General features: G+C 33.5%; 1 protein-coding gene across 2 annotated transcripts in view; it reads right to left on the bottom strand.

Annotated features, from left to right (window-relative positions):
* Window positions 1-2779: 2779 nt before the first annotated feature.
* Window positions 2780-17454, bottom strand: part of LOC149785169 (CD109 antigen-like) — a 44253-nt gene continuing 29578 nt past the window's right edge. For both annotated transcript variants that reach the window (XM_089978961.1, XM_089978960.1), the window contains exons 23-37: window positions 16628-16756; window positions 15636-15774; window positions 14523-14705; window positions 13876-13957; window positions 11434-11590; window positions 10616-10696; window positions 9897-10095; window positions 8825-8988; window positions 7921-8070; window positions 6541-6603; window positions 6013-6122; window positions 5304-5451; window positions 4731-4833; window positions 3724-3833; window positions 2780-3093 (exon numbers count right to left, since the gene is read on the bottom strand). In XM_089978961.1, coding sequence (XP_089835087.1) covers window positions 3058-3093; window positions 3724-3833; window positions 4731-4833; window positions 5304-5451; window positions 6013-6122; window positions 6541-6603; window positions 7921-8070; window positions 8825-8988; window positions 9897-10095; window positions 10616-10696; window positions 11434-11590; window positions 13876-13957; window positions 14523-14705; window positions 15636-15774; window positions 16628-16756 — 1854 coding nt within the window. In that variant the 3' untranslated portion in view covers window positions 2780-3057. The remainder of the gene's footprint in view (window positions 3094-3723; window positions 3834-4730; window positions 4834-5303; window positions 5452-6012; window positions 6123-6540; window positions 6604-7920; window positions 8071-8824; window positions 8989-9896; window positions 10096-10615; window positions 10697-11433; window positions 11591-13875; window positions 13958-14522; window positions 14706-15635; window positions 15775-16627; window positions 16757-17454) is intronic.

Below are 17454 nucleotides of genomic sequence, written 5' to 3'. Positions count from 1 at the left end.
CAGCTTTTAGATACAAAGTTCTATTGTTAGGTGTTTACGAGAAAACCGTCATGTCAAACTAATTTCTGGAAAATGTCAAATTCCAGTAAATGAAATTATCCTACTATTACATTTAATGGATTAAAAATAATTAAAACTAAAACACAATCAATTAAATTAAATATAAAATAAATCAAATTTTCATAACACGTACCATTTGTATATTTTCTACCTGCTTGTTGTAGAAGCCACGCTAAATACATTTCTTACACAACATTCCCTGGGGAATAGCCCTAATGTATTTAATCAATATTGGCTCAGCCATACTGGAGTTGAACTCTAAATTATGTTTTCTACCTCGTTACTATAGATGTGACACGATTGACAATGGTTCCACCCATAAACAATTATTGTGCAGCATATCTTCCAAATGTCTACGACAAAGTTTGATAAAAATGGCGATAGAGAAATACGAAAAGAATTTCTTAATTCACTCGAAACCATATTGTTCGACCATCCCGAACACAGTTAGGGTGGAACATGCACTACGATAATTACCTACCATATTGAATCAAACTTGGCTATGCCGTGAAAATGAAGGTGAAAACAAGTTTCTATGGAATTCACACCATCGCTGGAAACTAAATGCGTACAATATACGAAGTGTTTGTCCCAAGTTTAATAAGAATTAGCTGTTATTGACATGGCTTCAAGCCATTGCCAGGGGAGCTACACTGCATATGAATCTGAATGAATATAACCTATGAAATTGATTCGTCACATCTGGGTCAGCAGATTTCAAATATTAGTAAAAAGCTAAGTGTTCTCTGCGTGGTTTCTATGGCAGCCACACAGTTGCGACAAGAGCAAAGCAGTCAAGATTTTATAGTAAAGCATATCCTATGAAATATTCATACCATGTTTAATGAAAACTGGCTCGCCCGTTCAAGTGAAGTTGAAATTAGTTATGTCCAACCTGGTTTCTTAGAAGCAACGGTGTTGATAAGGAAGCCATTTCGGGTAAATTGTTGATAATGTATGTTCTAAGAAAACCCTTACCAGGTTTGATTAACTTTAGACCTATTGCTCTGGCAAAGAGGTTAAAGATACATTTCCGATGCAATTGCTATACAAGCCATTCTGTTGATAGTGAGCTGTTCTGCTGGCTAAGTAATGAAAGTTCGATGCTGTCCAAGAAAATGCAATCCCACACCTCTCACCTTGTCCACATCCTTGGAGCTATTTGTTTTATTCACTGTCATGCCAAATAAATGGTTACTTTATAATTATCGTTTTAATCTTCTCTTTGGTTTTCCTTTTCCGAACCTTCACGTCCTTAGTCGTTATATTTTCTAGGTCAATTAAAAATTCCTTGAATAACTCTTCAAGCTATTTTCAAGTTAAAAATATTCTAGTTATTGACTTTCTAGCATAATTATATCTTGGTTTGTTTTCTAACACTTCAATTTCCTCTCTATGAGTGGAATTATTATTTTTTTTTTGAGAATGTAAATATTAATTCTCCCGTGTTAAAAGTTAAAAACCGTGATTCTAATTGTGTCATTAGCAAGCGTTTTCCTCGTGCCTTTACAAGTACCGAAAGAAATAAATATGCACTGAACTGAAGTAAATGTATCCAGCATAAGAACTTTAAATGAACAGGATTATGTATCCTGCAATGTATACAACAGCAATCTGTTCGATGTAGACATGGCTGTTTCATATTGTAAGCACAATAAGGAAATTTCTATTTCTTACAAAAACTGTATACAGATCCATGGACCTGCACCTTTCCTTTCAAAATGAACTTAAAAGAAGTCATTACCCAACAATAAAATGAAAATGGAATGTTTTATCAAAATTATAGAAATATTAACATTTACTTTGATTAACGTATGCATCGGATACGTCGGATATAATGGACTGGCTGGGCTAAACACGCGCATTTATTTGATTGGGTTTATAAACTGTATATGTGAAAATTGCGTTAAGATAAGTGAATTACTGAAAATGCAAGACAAGGAAAGAAAGAATATATCCCCTCCTGAATGGTAGATGGAATAACTACATCTAAAACTATAACACGTGGGACAGATTTTTTCTTAAGTACAAAAAAAGTATAAAAAAGAATTGAGTCTGAGTACTTATATTGCGAATTAAAAATGCCATCATTGTTACAATATATTACACAGAAGACTAAACTTTGTGGGAGAAGGAGGAGGGGCAATTATGTGGCAGTTTTTATTTATCGACATCAGGCCTGTAGACCAATGATGTACGCATACATAGAAGAAATGTGCTTAAATCGCGCTAATTTGACTAAATTAGTTTATTGTACTTTCATTTTTATCCATTATTCGCTAATGAATAACTTTTAGAGAATAATTTACTAATGTTTTGTAGAATACCTATGTACTTTATATCATGATAAAATCGAACTGAAAATAAATGTATTAGTTAATAAGAACGATTACTTTTGAATTACAAAGAGATGAGAGCAGAAATTTCCTTGCAGATTTCCTGTAGGTTCAAACAACCAAAAGTTCTGATATACTCCAGACGCCCAAAGATTAAAACTGATGAACAGAATCATATCCATGGCGTTTATTTTCAGATTTAACATAGGTTTTGGTAACACTGGTTTAGGCATTACTCATTTCTACAGGTGACATACAATTGTGCCCATGGCTTGCACAGTGTTCAACCAGTGCCCCGTTTTAGTTATACCGGGCTGACAACCCTTGTCTCTGATATAGTGTAATTTTCATTCGTCGTATTTTAGTGAAAAGAACTACAGAGATATGAGTTGTATTTTTATTTGCAATACAAATCGTCGAAGCAATCAATCTTAAATTGTTTGTGCTTAATAAAGACAGCGTTTACTCTAACTATTGCTCATTTACAGGCAAGCAGGTATTATAAAATCGCGTCATTACGTATACGCAACACAGATAGCATGTATAATACAAAATATTATTACAAAATGAGGCGCAGTTCCAGGAACAATCTTATCACACTGCATTAGTCTCCGCTCACTGATGAGGTATATACGTGAATTTCTTCATTGCCATTTAGTAATTAAGTATTACTGCGAAGAACATTACTGCACATAGTCTGAAAGAAAAGAACAATGTTTAAAAAGTGTATATACACCTTGCTAAATAATAACATCCACTTTTTGAAATTCTACTGTTTTACTTTTAGGTATTACTGAATAATTAAACGAAAGAATTTATATTCAAAACTGTCCGTATTAAAACTGTATAGCCTAAAACCTTCTTATAAAATCAACTCTGTTTAAATATTATATTAAAAGTACATTAAAAGATTGAATTCTATTTAAAACTAAATTGAATATACATCCTGAATGCTGGTATATAACTTATCTTGTAGTTTTAATTAATTAATTTATGTATTATTATTATTATTATTTATTATTATTATTATTACAGAATGGAAAGCATCAGTTGAGATTTTGTACACTTTATTTGGCGTCTTTGTGGAAACTTCATACGGGTAAGCCAAAATTTATCCCCTACCGCATATTGTTGCCACCTGGATACCTCCACTTCGATGTGTAGTGAACTTTACCTCAGCAGTTTAGGAGTAAATGCCCGCAGACGAACGGTACGACACACATTCATGTATTTCTTTTCGGCTCTTTACCGTAGGAATAAATACCAACTTATCTGAAGTATACGTACGCACACTGTTTAAATCTCATGGATAAAAACGTAAACATACCGTTGCGGTAACAATAGTTCCAGGAGCACATCCACACTCGGTTCCACATACATCACACAAACTGTTGTTTTTTAGACTTGTGGGCAGGTAACTCTTTACTGTCCGCTTGTCTGTAAATATTGTATAAGGAATTCAATAACAAGTTAGTATAGCCCTTACTTTGTCATGTGCAGTGTGCATGTATAGCAAGTGATGCGTGTGCATGAAACTGGAATGAACAGTCATCGTTAACTGGAAAACTAAGCGATATATTCGTCGTTAGTCCACATCATCATCATCAACAAGTTTGAATACAATTTTGTATTATTTGTTTATTTTTTGGCGGGGGTTGGCTGTATAGCAAAAAAGGGTGTCAGATTTTGTAGAACTGCTAATATTATATTGCAAAATTTTCAGGATGTGATATCAGCCTTCCTTCTGAGTCAATAGATGGCATTGTACACTGCAAATATGCTTGTAACTGAAAGTACTTTTAACATTTAACATAACTTATTTTGGACAATTAGCACAATCTTTATACTTAAATCGACACTTATACTCCGGACACCTATCAAAATGAAGCATAGATATTACATTGCAAGTATGGACAATATGATTGTTAATTAGCGTTGTCATTATGTGCCTAATAATAGGTTTCAATGTCATCGCATAGAATGCGAGATGAAACTAAATACAAATCAAACATTGCTAAGTTATACGATTGTAAATCATATAATATATCACCATTTCGAATAAAATGAATTGACCCTTTCGGGTTCCTATTTCATTCCAACTGCAAGAAAATTAACTTCCAAAGTATATTCAAATCTGACTAATATGCAAGTCCAGCTTGGACGCTGATTGTTGCGTACTAGATATATCGCTTATGCCACCAAATCATTCCTCATTAAATCGTATCTGTTTGTGGAGTAGTACAATAATCAATAATTATATACCATTAATATTATAAAGTACACATCGACAAATAAATTACGGGTGGCTTACGTAGCATGCGTTATATAGATTACCTGGGTCATAGTAAGAATAGACTCGGACAGTCGCAGGCTGGACCCTGGCAACCAGAGACTCCCTTCTCATTGTTACGCCAATACAGATCTTCTCAGATGTTACCTTGTTTGAAAATGGTATTACCAGATTAATAAGGGTTCTACAATCAGAGTCGGCTGCAGCAGGACATTAGATGCCAGCTGCATAAAGATTATTACCTGTTTTATCTCTAAATTCAGAAAAACTCATCAGTTAATTATCTTGTCATTTTAATAGACTTTAGTCTTGATAGACCAATATATAATATATTTTCATTAATTCAACTTTTGAAGGACTTTCAATTATTTCAAAGATTATTAAAAGTCAATTTTTTGACGGAGAAAAGAGTGTCAACATGCAGGCAAAGACTTATCTTCTTGATAAACCTGGCTAGTTAAGTTTGTTGACCATACATACATACATACATACATACATACATACATACATACATACATACATAAATGCACAATTTGAAGTTGAAAGAGATAAGAGACATACATGACGGTAAGAGCTAAATATTGGGAAAATGCATTCCAGGTGATAAGTCGGAATACCTGATCAAAGTAGATGACCAAACGTCCGGAAGATTCTTCGATTCTCTTTATCTCCGATATCATTACTACGGATGATTTGTCTGCCGCAAAACCTGATGGTGCCCCGATATCCAGCAATACCATACCACTGTTGCCTGCCTCTGTCCAGCTGTAATTTGAACAGCAATTAATAAGTAATGTTGACTGATGCATTTGGGGAAAATATTAATCTGCACAAGTACGTTGCTGAATACATGCATTTCTCTAGTTGTTGCATGGTCTGGTTCATTCAAATTTCCACAACTTTAACCGATTAGATTGGCATGTGGTCTGATATCAGCGCCACCAATGAAGGGCTATGGTGTATTGTGTATGATTGTTTACTCGTCTATAATCATAGTTTAGGTTCTTAATATAAGTTATTCATTATTGGGGGTCCTCTCTAGAAGACAAACATTAAGACATTCATCTTACATACCGATTATCATTATCATTTCGTCAGGTATTATCACTAATCATCATTATCATTCTCCTCATAAACGCTAACATAAGTTATCATTTAATTGCAGACATCTTAAATGTAAACTTTGTTCTGATTACGTAATTATCCTACAAAACGTCTGCTAGAAACTTAATACAACCATATTCTGGCCTTTTTATTCTTCACAGGGATCATCGACTTATTTCTTTTGAAAATATTATCCATACCATCTAAATAATGGATACATACCTTGTACACGCCGTCAGAATAAAATTGTTCTTTCTTTCCTCTGAGGTTTCGATAGTGAGTGTGAAACTTGGAGGTACCGACTCACCCAACACATTGTAGAATACCCCAACCTGTTTAAATATATACATTTCATTTTCAAGTTCACGGTGGTAGGAAAACCCCATATAATGTTACCGTACTAGACTTGTGAATAGACGGTTGTTTTAGATTTTTCTTGCATTGTAGTCATTTTACTCTGTTTAAATGAAATCACTCGCAAAACTTACACAAATCGAAATTATAAAGTTCATTACACATTTATTTTTAAGCCGGTCATACAATTATACTGTATTAAAATACCATAAACACTAATCTTATACATCATCTACAAGCTAATCAGTACGCACAAATGCACATGCGTTAGCTGTATCAGTGCTGTATATAGAATTTAGAACCAAAGGACTGGATATTATGATAACATCAACAAATATTTACCGACTCTTGTAAGCAAGTGTCTCTGAACATATATGTATGCATGTCACAACTCACCTCCAAAAGACCCATTCCTGTTCCAGTCGCCGATACACTTATCAAATCTGTAGTCCCAGGGAACTGAAATCGATACAAAAGCCCAATCAAGAAATAATATGAAAATTCTTATTGCTTTTGATGACACGTCATCTTTGCTAGCTAAGGTTCTGATAACTCTATCTACACCTTGTCGGATCGAATAGCTATATCGGTTCTTTGTCTAAGCGACATCTAAAGATTTCATGTGTTGCCTCCCTTAGTATGTAATTCTAACTAACCAATAACGTGGTGCATTGTACATCTCCCGTAAACGGTGATGGCAGTTGACCTAAAGAGGATACGTTGTAAGTTTAACATCGAAAGTCTGACATTGTACCAGAGGAAATCCATTACATGTATATTTGAGTGAAAGGTATTTGTGCAACACTGACAGACACTGGAAAAGTGCTTATTTATCAATCAAGTTGTGAGCTCAATTTGTTTCGATCACGTACGAATGGTGTTCAAATTTCAACATTTAAATTTTGATTTAATGGGTTGGCTTGCCGCCGCATCCAATAAAATTCACAGCTCCGAAGCACAGAAATACTTGCTCGACATACCAAGGTGTAGGTTGGGTTATCGGAACCTTGGCTAGCGAAGATAATGACTCTAACCTTCTATGCAGAATGGATGTCATGTCTGTATAGCAAGAAACATTCTCGGACCGAATAAACAAACAAAGGGAGAAATATTTAATGATACTACATGCCCTTTTACGATCCAAATGACGCTTTTGAGATAATATTTTGACTCAAAATAACATTTAGGAGAAAGATTCCATCTGAATAACAACACAAATGCAACTATAATATATTTTTTAATGATCTTGCGCTTTTGCTGTTTACTTTTCCGAGAAAGCAATTTTATATTTTACGCTATATTATAGTACATAACATTCATTGAATTTTTCATATTGTTTCGAACGTTGTATTTAACTCTAATGCAATCCTTAAGTGAGTGCATTCGAAATATGCAAGCGAAAATAGTCACATTAATCGTTTTACACAAATTCAAAATGTAAACTTCGTGTACTCTAAATTAAGAATAAAGGTTGCGTGTGAAAAGCACTGTATGTATAACAAAATTATTCATTGTCAGAATTAACTGATGATACTTTAAAACAGTTTACATTCATTTTATGTCATGTATTATTGGATGCATAAAATTAACTTGTAATCCTTTTGATGCAATGTTAGTTACTCTGTTACTTGCTCTTCCTGATACGATGTGCTGTTCTCGATACGATGTACAATGTAAGTATGTTAACGAGGTTACAGCGAGAAGCCGACTTTGTATTCCGCAGATACAGTACTTGAAACCATATCCAGCACATCAAAATAAAATATTTAAGCTTACCTCTCTGAGTGTCAGGACATCATTGTTTTCCCTGTTGAGGGTCAAGTTCTCCATGGCAGCTCCCACTCGAAGGGTTACTTGGATATCAACAACCGGGGTATAGGTCAAAGCCGCAAAACTGGACAAGCTTTGAATTGCAATGACTGTATCCTGTAACAATGAAACATTCGGATAATTTAAGTTCAAACGTCATTAGTTTCTACTATATAATGAATTAAATGTTTTCTAAGAAGCCACACTAATAACTGGACATCTTATTTAAATGGCTATTTGATAAATGAATAGCACATATTACACCATCTTTCCCATAGAAATTCTTTATGTCAACTTTCAATACTGTGCAGTTCTGTAATTTAAAAAAAGAACAGTGTGTGTGTGTGTGTGTGAATAAAAACAGGAGCATGCATTATCATTATTCGATTGTGTCGGCATTTTTCCTGGTTACTTGATTTGCTCTTTGAAAGTATTGCGATATCTTTACTATCTGTATTCCTAACGCATACCGGATACGTTCTTTATACGGGTATTATTTTAGTATTTTATGCGTCGATTATAGTCATTAAAAGATTACAAGTACGAATCATATTTAAGGGTATGCCGCCAACCACCCACCCCATTATATGATAGGAATTAATATATTCCATCACTTTTATCTTCATTCGGGATAATAGTTAGGCATCAATAATAATTATGTACATGGCATTATATTGACCTTAAAGAAATCAAAACTGCAAAATGTGGGAAACAAATTCTTTATCATAAAGACAACATTACCATTTTTTAACCTTTGAAGGGCTATCTGAAGATACCTTTTCAGATGAACTATTTAAACCCGGTAAAATTATATACAGCTGCCTGAGTTGATACAAATCCTCCAAACGGATTTCTCTGTCTAATGATCTACCTGAGTTGACACGAATCCTCCATAGGGATTTCTCTGCTTGATGAGCCACCTCAGCACGGGCAATCCATTATCAGTGTCCCTCAGCTCAGTGTAAGCCAAAAGAGCGTACGCTGCTATTTCTATCTGCAGGGATTGCGAGTCGTTCTTCCAGTGGCGTAGACCACCTATCCAAACAATATATTTGCTATACAATATACACGTATAGGATCATATTTCAACACTTCCAATAAATCATTAATATATATTTAATAAAACTGCTTGTTATCTAAATTTTAATGGTGGGTGAATGAGTTCAATTATATATTCTGATTTGAAACACCAGCACTGATCTTTTAGTTCACGTAAATCCCCACGAATAAGACAGGTAAGCGTTGTTGTATATAACGGTTATCACTTGCTTCTTAGATCTTTGTGTGTAGAAAATCAGGCTTTGAAAATCTGAGCTAAATTCATATGGAATATAGTGAGAGATAGAATGTTTTATGTTGATATTTGATTTTGTAAAGTATTAAAATTATTGAATATTATTTTAAAGAATGACACGATTAAGTCTCAGCTACATATTCTGAATATGGATTCAACTCTTTTGTGAAGTCTCCTACAATCCATGCAAATGGTTGGTCGTTTACAAAATAATCTGTCCAAACTGTAACATTTACGACATCTCACTAGTACAAAATATGGCATCAACATATTGCAATGAATTACGTTGAATACAAAATAGTGCAATTTTTCAAATATACAATAGCACGTTCTACAGACAGAAATTTTCTGTCATATTGCAATTATGCATTAAGAGTGAAATTCACTTAAAGTGCCTTTATGCTGTCATTTAAAGTTGCATGCTGAACAGCATTGTCTTAAATACGTTTAACAAATAATTTTCACTATACATTACATGTATTCTCATTCATAATATATGACTCAAAATAAAAAGTAGCAATGTCCACTAACAACAAACCACAAAAGTATTAATGAGAACACACCTTTCCCGGCAAAAGCAAATTGCTCAAACGAATTTCAAATTTCGCACAGATTTCTTGAGACCAAAATCTGTCGAAATATATTTTACCTTCATTGACGACATCTCGGCTTTGAACTAGAGTGCTGAGGATGGACCTGGCATTAGCAGTATATTTTTCTGTAAGTGACAAAGCATAAGCTATTATTGCCATTTCGTACTCCGTTGCCAGTTCAGTTGTTGAATTTGCCAGGGCCGTCTCTGCTGTAGTAATGGCTTTGTTCAGGCTTAATAGAAGACTCTCATCCTTCTGGAAATATGCATTGGAAACACAATCACTTTAAACATTAATTATTCGAAGCCACGAACTTTCCAAATGAGAGATATTTCAACCATCTAAGATCTGCGATACTACTATGAACCTTCAGAAAATTCAAAATCCTGCGTGTTCATACTCTACGTTTTGAATCCAAAATGTTCGGAATAATCAACATTTTTCCTCTGGTACATTGAGGGAAGAGTACATTGAGACTGTGTACCCATTAACTCTCTCGTATTACAATATTAACACAATGTGAAAATACAAGACCACCGAACTAGAATGTGACCTACAAAACGACTGAATGAATTCTTAATAGAACGCTCTTTAATTGTATGCCTAATATTTTCTGTAGTGTTTTCTTTAAAGAAGAATTTAAATGCAGTCTTGCTTCTGATCAAAACAGTGTACAATGTAATACACGCTCTTCAGTTGGCTATCTTCTATTCTTTAGTTTACTACTTACAAATGACGGAATAGTAAGTGTACACCAAGTGTTGAAGAAACTCACACTTATATTTTGAGCCTGTATTTCCTTTAAAGCAATGAAGATATAAGCACCAAGCGATCGTCTGCTTTCAGCCGATCCTCCCTGAAAAACAAAGAAAACTGGAAAATGTTGAAAACAAATACAAGTTCATGTCACGCCATTTGTATATAACGTGTAAGACCTACTCAGGATAACCTTCCATTTAAGTACGAGTGAGGGTATTATTTTGTACAGTACACGTCTATTGCACTTAGGAGTTGTATCCTGCCTAATTTGGTTTTCTGTTTGCGATTAATCGTATTAGTAGAATATCTATTTATGTTTTAAGCATATCAAATACTTTTCTCTGGTCACGTCTTGCGATGGAACGATATACAGTTTCAATTAGGATAAAAATTGAAATGTTTGGTTAAATGGCATCCACGTGCTCAGTTTTTTTCCCGTCCAATCAGCAGATGAGATGATATGTATAAATTGTCATAATATATTTAGAATGCTTCGTGGATATGTTAGGTTCAAGTTATTTAGTATGTTGTTAAATTGGTCATTTCAGCTTTACTCGCATAGTAAATAATGATTTTACAAATTAATATATACGAAATTAAATATACATGTTTGAGCAATGTATTATATAAATACTGATATTTCCACATCTGCCAACTTACGAAATAATTCTGCTTGATTTAGTACTGGAAAGGAAAAAATAACACTGTTGAAAAGAATAAATACCAACAGCAGTAACACAGTCTGGTTTAGTGATGGACAAAGTGGGCTAAACACATAAACCAGATGCTCAGTATACAATGTTACTTTACAATGATTAAAATAGCAAACGTTACCTGAATCGCTCTGTGGTGAACTATCCCTGTGACGTTGAACAGACCGTCATCGGACTGTTGCTTGAGAATGTATTTCACTAATTCCTCAATGACCCTAGGATCGATGAAAATCAGATCGGTTGCCTGTGCAAAGGACTTTCCAACAAATGCCGTCAACCTGAAGACAAATCCGATAAATCTTTGACTTTAGTCAAGTGTTCTAAAGAAAACTATAATCAAGTTTTCTTTTGGTAAATATATAATACATGTTGGGTTTGTTTTGTTTATTTGTCTACGTGTTCTCTCCTTTAATAAATACTTCGTAAATCTTAAAGTATGATTTCATTATTCGTAGGACGGTACATGTCCTTGGTCGTTTTCTCACTTGCTAGTTGAAATTAAAAATTTGCTGAAAGATTTTTAAACTGATTCTATTTTAAAACTGATTCTAATTAGGTATTTTATAGTAACTTTTAGTACTGTATAAACCATCTGATGGTAAATTCCAGTATTTCATTGTTTTTATATCTTCTTAACAAGTGGGTCGGTTGCTCTTCCCGGGGTTTTCCGGGGTTCTTCCTCCACCATTAATACTGGCCGCCATGCATAGCCTATCGTGTGCTGAAAAAATGGCGTTAAACCCCACAACAACAACAACAAAATCTTCTGAACAAACAACGATATAAAAAATAATTTACGAAGGACCCGAGCAGACTCCATGTTTTCTCAGCGAGATAAATGGAAACATCTTCCATTTCGTCTTTGTATGATTCTGTTTAACTATATTCATATATTATTATTATATTATTATTAAAAATGAAAAAGCGTATAACCATATTGATAGAAGCTAACTTTATCATAAATTATACTAAAGATATTAGTAGTAAAATGCTTACAATACCGAAAGCCATATATGTAAATGTCTAAGATAGCTTCAAAACGCAAAATGGGTTTGCCAGAAATATGTAACTGCATGATTGTGGTGGAGCAAGGTTGTACATACAAACCCATTTTATTTTCATTATTTTAAATGATTTAAATCCACTTTAACCAGAATAATGGTTCAACATTAGAATTTGCTAAGTTGTTTAGTCTGTTATGTGTATATGACTTTGTTGCCTTTATCTAAAATGATATTGAACTTCATCTTGAAAATAAAGATTAACCTGAGAAAAATAACTATTGTAGAATTTTTCAAAAAGGTAGATTCTTGAAAGGATATGTAATATTTTGTGATTACCTCATAGAGACGTTAACTTATAAAATGTCTTGGTTGAGCTCTTTTCTACGAAATCGCTGTATACGTGTTAAACCCTGCAGCACAAGCAGCAAGTCACCTAATAGTTTGAAGACGACTTACTCGCTTTGGTATACAACCTACAAAAACTATTCCAAATAGTTGATACTCAAATAGCTTCACATTTGAATTATGGGTCAAAAGTAGGGTATTTTTGTTCAAGGGAATGACTTTCAGGCAATACATACGCCATTCAGTTAATATATTAGTGGCATTAACAATACGCTCAAATTTGAATTCTGAGTTAAAAGTTCATTTGGGTTTTGTTTAAGAGAAAGACTTTGATACTGTACATGTGTCATTCTGTAAGTAGATCGTTGACATTATAAAACACGCTCCAAATATTTTATCTATAATTAGTTAAGTAGAATGCAATTCAAGCAGCAAAATTAGTATAATGCATAAGTACTGTTTCAAATTAATAAACATAACTGATGATAGTTGCCCCAAAACAAAGCTACAACATACAGCTGACATGGGATGAACACTGATTTATGAGTACACAAATTGAGGGCTCTGGAGTTTTCACCCAAACGGAGAAAGGTTTTGGGCGTCAAGAAGTAGGTGATCAGAACCTCTTTAGTTATATTTAAACAACGTTCTAAAGATATATTTCTATACAAACTAAATGGTGTTAAATTCAATGGATAGATTGCGATTCTATAATAAGATCAGAAACGACTTCAGTTGTCAGTACTTTATAGATTGTTCAAACTCTTTGCTGAGTGTACACTTCATATATATGTTCAGAAATATCCCCCATGTTGAAAAACTGCTCTTTTTATGGAGATACAGAAGTCGAGTTACAAGTTCCTGTTTAATATCCCATCTCTGATTATTGGAAAAAGGTCTTCCTTCGCACGTTCATCGTTATGCAAATCACAAGGATTTATAACTTTATGCAAAGAATCACTATATATATATATATATATATATATATATATATATATATATATATATATATAATTTTGCTCTTTATCTAGCACGATCTTAACAAGTTATATTCAGTGTGTAAATCCTAGAAATATGTTCGTGGTTGTGTCATATTGTTTTTCAAAAATATAGGTAATCTGGACCGTTGAAATACGTCACAAGAATTAAAATTATTATTATTAATATTATTATTATTATTATTATTATTATGATGGTGTAAACTCTATAAATACCATATACTTCCTGACTCATCGGCATCCCCAAATGCACTGAATGACCCGTCAGATCTCTGATATACCAATTCCCTCTGGTAACCTGAAAACATGAAAATACAATTTCGTAGTATTACTGCATAACAGTTTAGATGTTGAAATAATATTTAAACTTGTACTCGATTTATTTTCTTTTGCCTAAATAGTTTTATTTAACCTCACGTTAAAGTAAATTTGCTCTTCTGTGTTGTCAAGTTTAATGATAATGTAAATATTTTCTTTTCAAAAGAGTTTGCTTTTGTCTTTTGCATGCGCCATATAATGTCTTGACTGGGAAAACAGTAGATATATATATGGAGCTTCCAATACAATTGCACTTATTCCAGTAACATTTAGGAAATGAGTTGAAAGATATTTCTGCATTCCTTGTTGAACTGAACTCATTAGCGAATTAATGATCTCAAACAGTTTTCTCAACGTCATATTGATGACAACATGAGATGACAAGTTACTATTGTCTCAGTTGCATCAAAAGTAAATTACGCTTCATTCAGATTTAATTTTCAAAACAATATATATTCGGATATTGTTTGAATAAAGTACAGATTGTGGCAATATTTTAGGCTTATGAAATGTACATGAAAACGATAATCTTTTAAATAATATACCTGTTCTTAATTTGAATCTAATGTCCTCTAATTTTACTGAATCGTCGGGAAGCCTGCTGGTTTGCTTTAGGTAGTGGGCTGCATATACACTGGGGGCAAAGTTCAGCATGTTTTGTTCCCCACAGCCGTATGGGAGCTGGATAAGGTCATCTAGATTTTCCATGGAAGGTCCAAGAATATCACCTGCAGAGTAAATACTTCCGTAGACAAAGTTGCGCAATAATAATAATAATAATAATAATCGTTAATGCATGCTATATAATTGTTAATTTATTAGGAACTTTACATAGTAAATTCGATACGATATGACTTGAGGTACCTACAGCGAATGACACAGCATTAAACACACATGATGTGTCTATTCATCACACGACGTTAGGAATTTTACAGTCCTCACCACATTGACGTAGCTTTTTAACATTGCTGTGCATATGCTGCGGGAATGTTATGATTTGACGTATAGAAGCTAAAAAAAACGTGAACGTTATGGGATATACTGGAATTCATCATCTTATATTCTACAAAGCTGCTGTTCTTGCTAGTGCTACGTGTGGCTTTTGCAGTTTATTTTAAACATATCACAAAATGAGGCAATATTTATGACTAAACAAATCAAATCAAAAATACTTTTTGAAAGTGAATGGAAATATGTACTCTCCTAACCTGGATCCGACTCAGCTGTTTATAAAACAGTGTACAAGCTTATTGTGAAGAAGCGTATTATATGACCCTTCCAATACCAGTTGTTAATAATTGCACCTTTCACCAATATGTTCTCCATCTGCTAAGAGTTTATTAGTAATGAAGTGTGCGAGTGGATAGCTGAGTAGACTTTAAGAATGGAAAATATTTCCAGTAGAAAGTAGAAACTTCCATTTGTCAATATCCTATTTATTAAAGAGAAATACTGGTCAGCCCTCCCTTTTTGGGGAGTAATTTGCAACCTCAGTCGACCAGAAATTTCAGTTTTCCTATTAGAGTAGGACAAGTAAACTTTCAAACCCATAGATATAACATTTGCATTTAAATGATCTGGGCATATACAATTAGCTGCATCCATTGTCCATTGAAGTTTTTTTTTTTTTTTAAATTTGAACAATGACGTTAACTCACCAATTAAGGTTACGCGTACACTCTGTGAGCCTTGTACTACATTTTGAGGATACGTGATTCGAACTTGCTCTAAGAACGTTCCACCTTTCGGAAGTGATATTAGCACCGGCCTGTTGTATTCTTTTGGTTCTCCCTCAGCCTGTAACAATTATCAACATCGAGAATAAATACTGACGAACATTAACTTTGAAAAATACACAAACTTTAAATTTCTATGAATGATGCCTCCCAATCTGGAAGAAGACAAATCAAGCATACAAGTATACAAATTATAACATCATTGCAATGCTGTTTCAAATTTCAGTGGAATACTGCGCGTGACAAAATATATGACTTTCAAGAAACGTTACCAGAACATTTAATGCCCCTATTGCCTCCAGGAAACTGTTACCCGTGTTTTCTAATTCGAACGGGAAAAAATAGCAGTGAGCTTCAATATTAAATGTTACAATATTTCAGAAAAGTGTTTATTCTTGTGTGTCGTTACAGAACACCAACATACATTATGACGTTTGTACAATTATACCAGAGGTAAGTGCAATAGCTTTCTGCACCTAAAGGGATAATTGTTAACATATGCGTTAGTTTCATCTTTTAATGCAACACAATATACTCTGTAAGCGACACCAATATTTGTCAATCAAATTACTCTTAAAGCACCAAATCTGGTCTAATATGACTGAATTTTTGTTCCAGATTTAATACAAGTAAACGTATACTGCAAATATGGAAATACGTTGACTCAGATTAAGAAAAGGTCTTACAACTTTTGATCTCAATATATACATGTAACAGTCTCAACTGAAAAATAAGTACTCAAAACTTCGGAAAACCTAATCAGAACGTTTCATAAAATCTTTACTAACTAACCATTTAACTCTTCAATATACGTCGCTTACCCGTCGGCAAGACTTTGAACTAATTAGTAAATTCAGTCACCTTTTCTCCTGTAGATAGGTAGGTACCGACCAAATGCAAAGGAAAATGCATACCTTAACTAAAAGAGGATTCATCAATGCATCCGCCGCCAGACGTGACTGTGCTTGAACCTGTAGGTTTATGGAACCAATGGACTTCGGTCTTATTGTGAAGAATACTGCCTTTGGCTCATTTGAATTCACCTGTGATATTTCAGAATTTAACCAGATAAACAGCATTTAATACATCACTGAAAAAAACAGTATGTCAATGAAGTACAAGATTCAGGATGCATTTTTAAATATTCCACTTTATTTGTTCACGAATCTTCACATTTAAATGTCATCCGGTAGCGATGTGAGTTGCATTAAATAACACAGGCCGATATGGCAGCAGATAATAGAGGCACGCAAGATTTGTATTTACACATAAAGCTTTGCTTTAAATGATAAATTTTCTTTGTATATTTTTGTTATGTTTCTCTTAAAATTATTTATGCATAATGATATTGCCAAGGAATATGAATAATTGACACCGTATTTGTTTTATAACTTTTCATGAACTTGCTGAGTCCTAAATTTCACAGGGAATATCTTGATTTTTAAAATATGAGAATTATATAGTATATAATCTCATAGGTAACAGATTTCGGCCAAATAAATACCAACTTCACTTTCAAGATTACAGTCACATTTCCATTTATGTAGGGATCTAGTCTGCCAAGTTCTGGGAGGTTTCCAAATTTCATTCCAAAAACGTTTACGTTTTCTTTTATACTTTGTCACAGGAGAAATAATTTATACATAAGTATTAATAGCTTTTCCATATTCTTTAGAGACATACGCCCAATGGAATGAGTAAAGGAATTATATAATATTGAACTATTTATATATAAACAAGT

This window comes from Sinohyriopsis cumingii, chromosome 13 (assembly GCF_028554795.1).
Source record: "Sinohyriopsis cumingii isolate HCF-2022 chromosome 13, ASM2855479v2, whole genome shotgun sequence".
In the NCBI taxonomy this organism is placed as follows: domain Eukaryota; kingdom Metazoa; phylum Mollusca; class Bivalvia; order Unionida; family Unionidae; genus Sinohyriopsis; species Sinohyriopsis cumingii.
The sequence above is the reverse complement of the archived record's forward strand: the minus strand, read 5'-3'. Positions and strand labels throughout refer to the sequence as shown.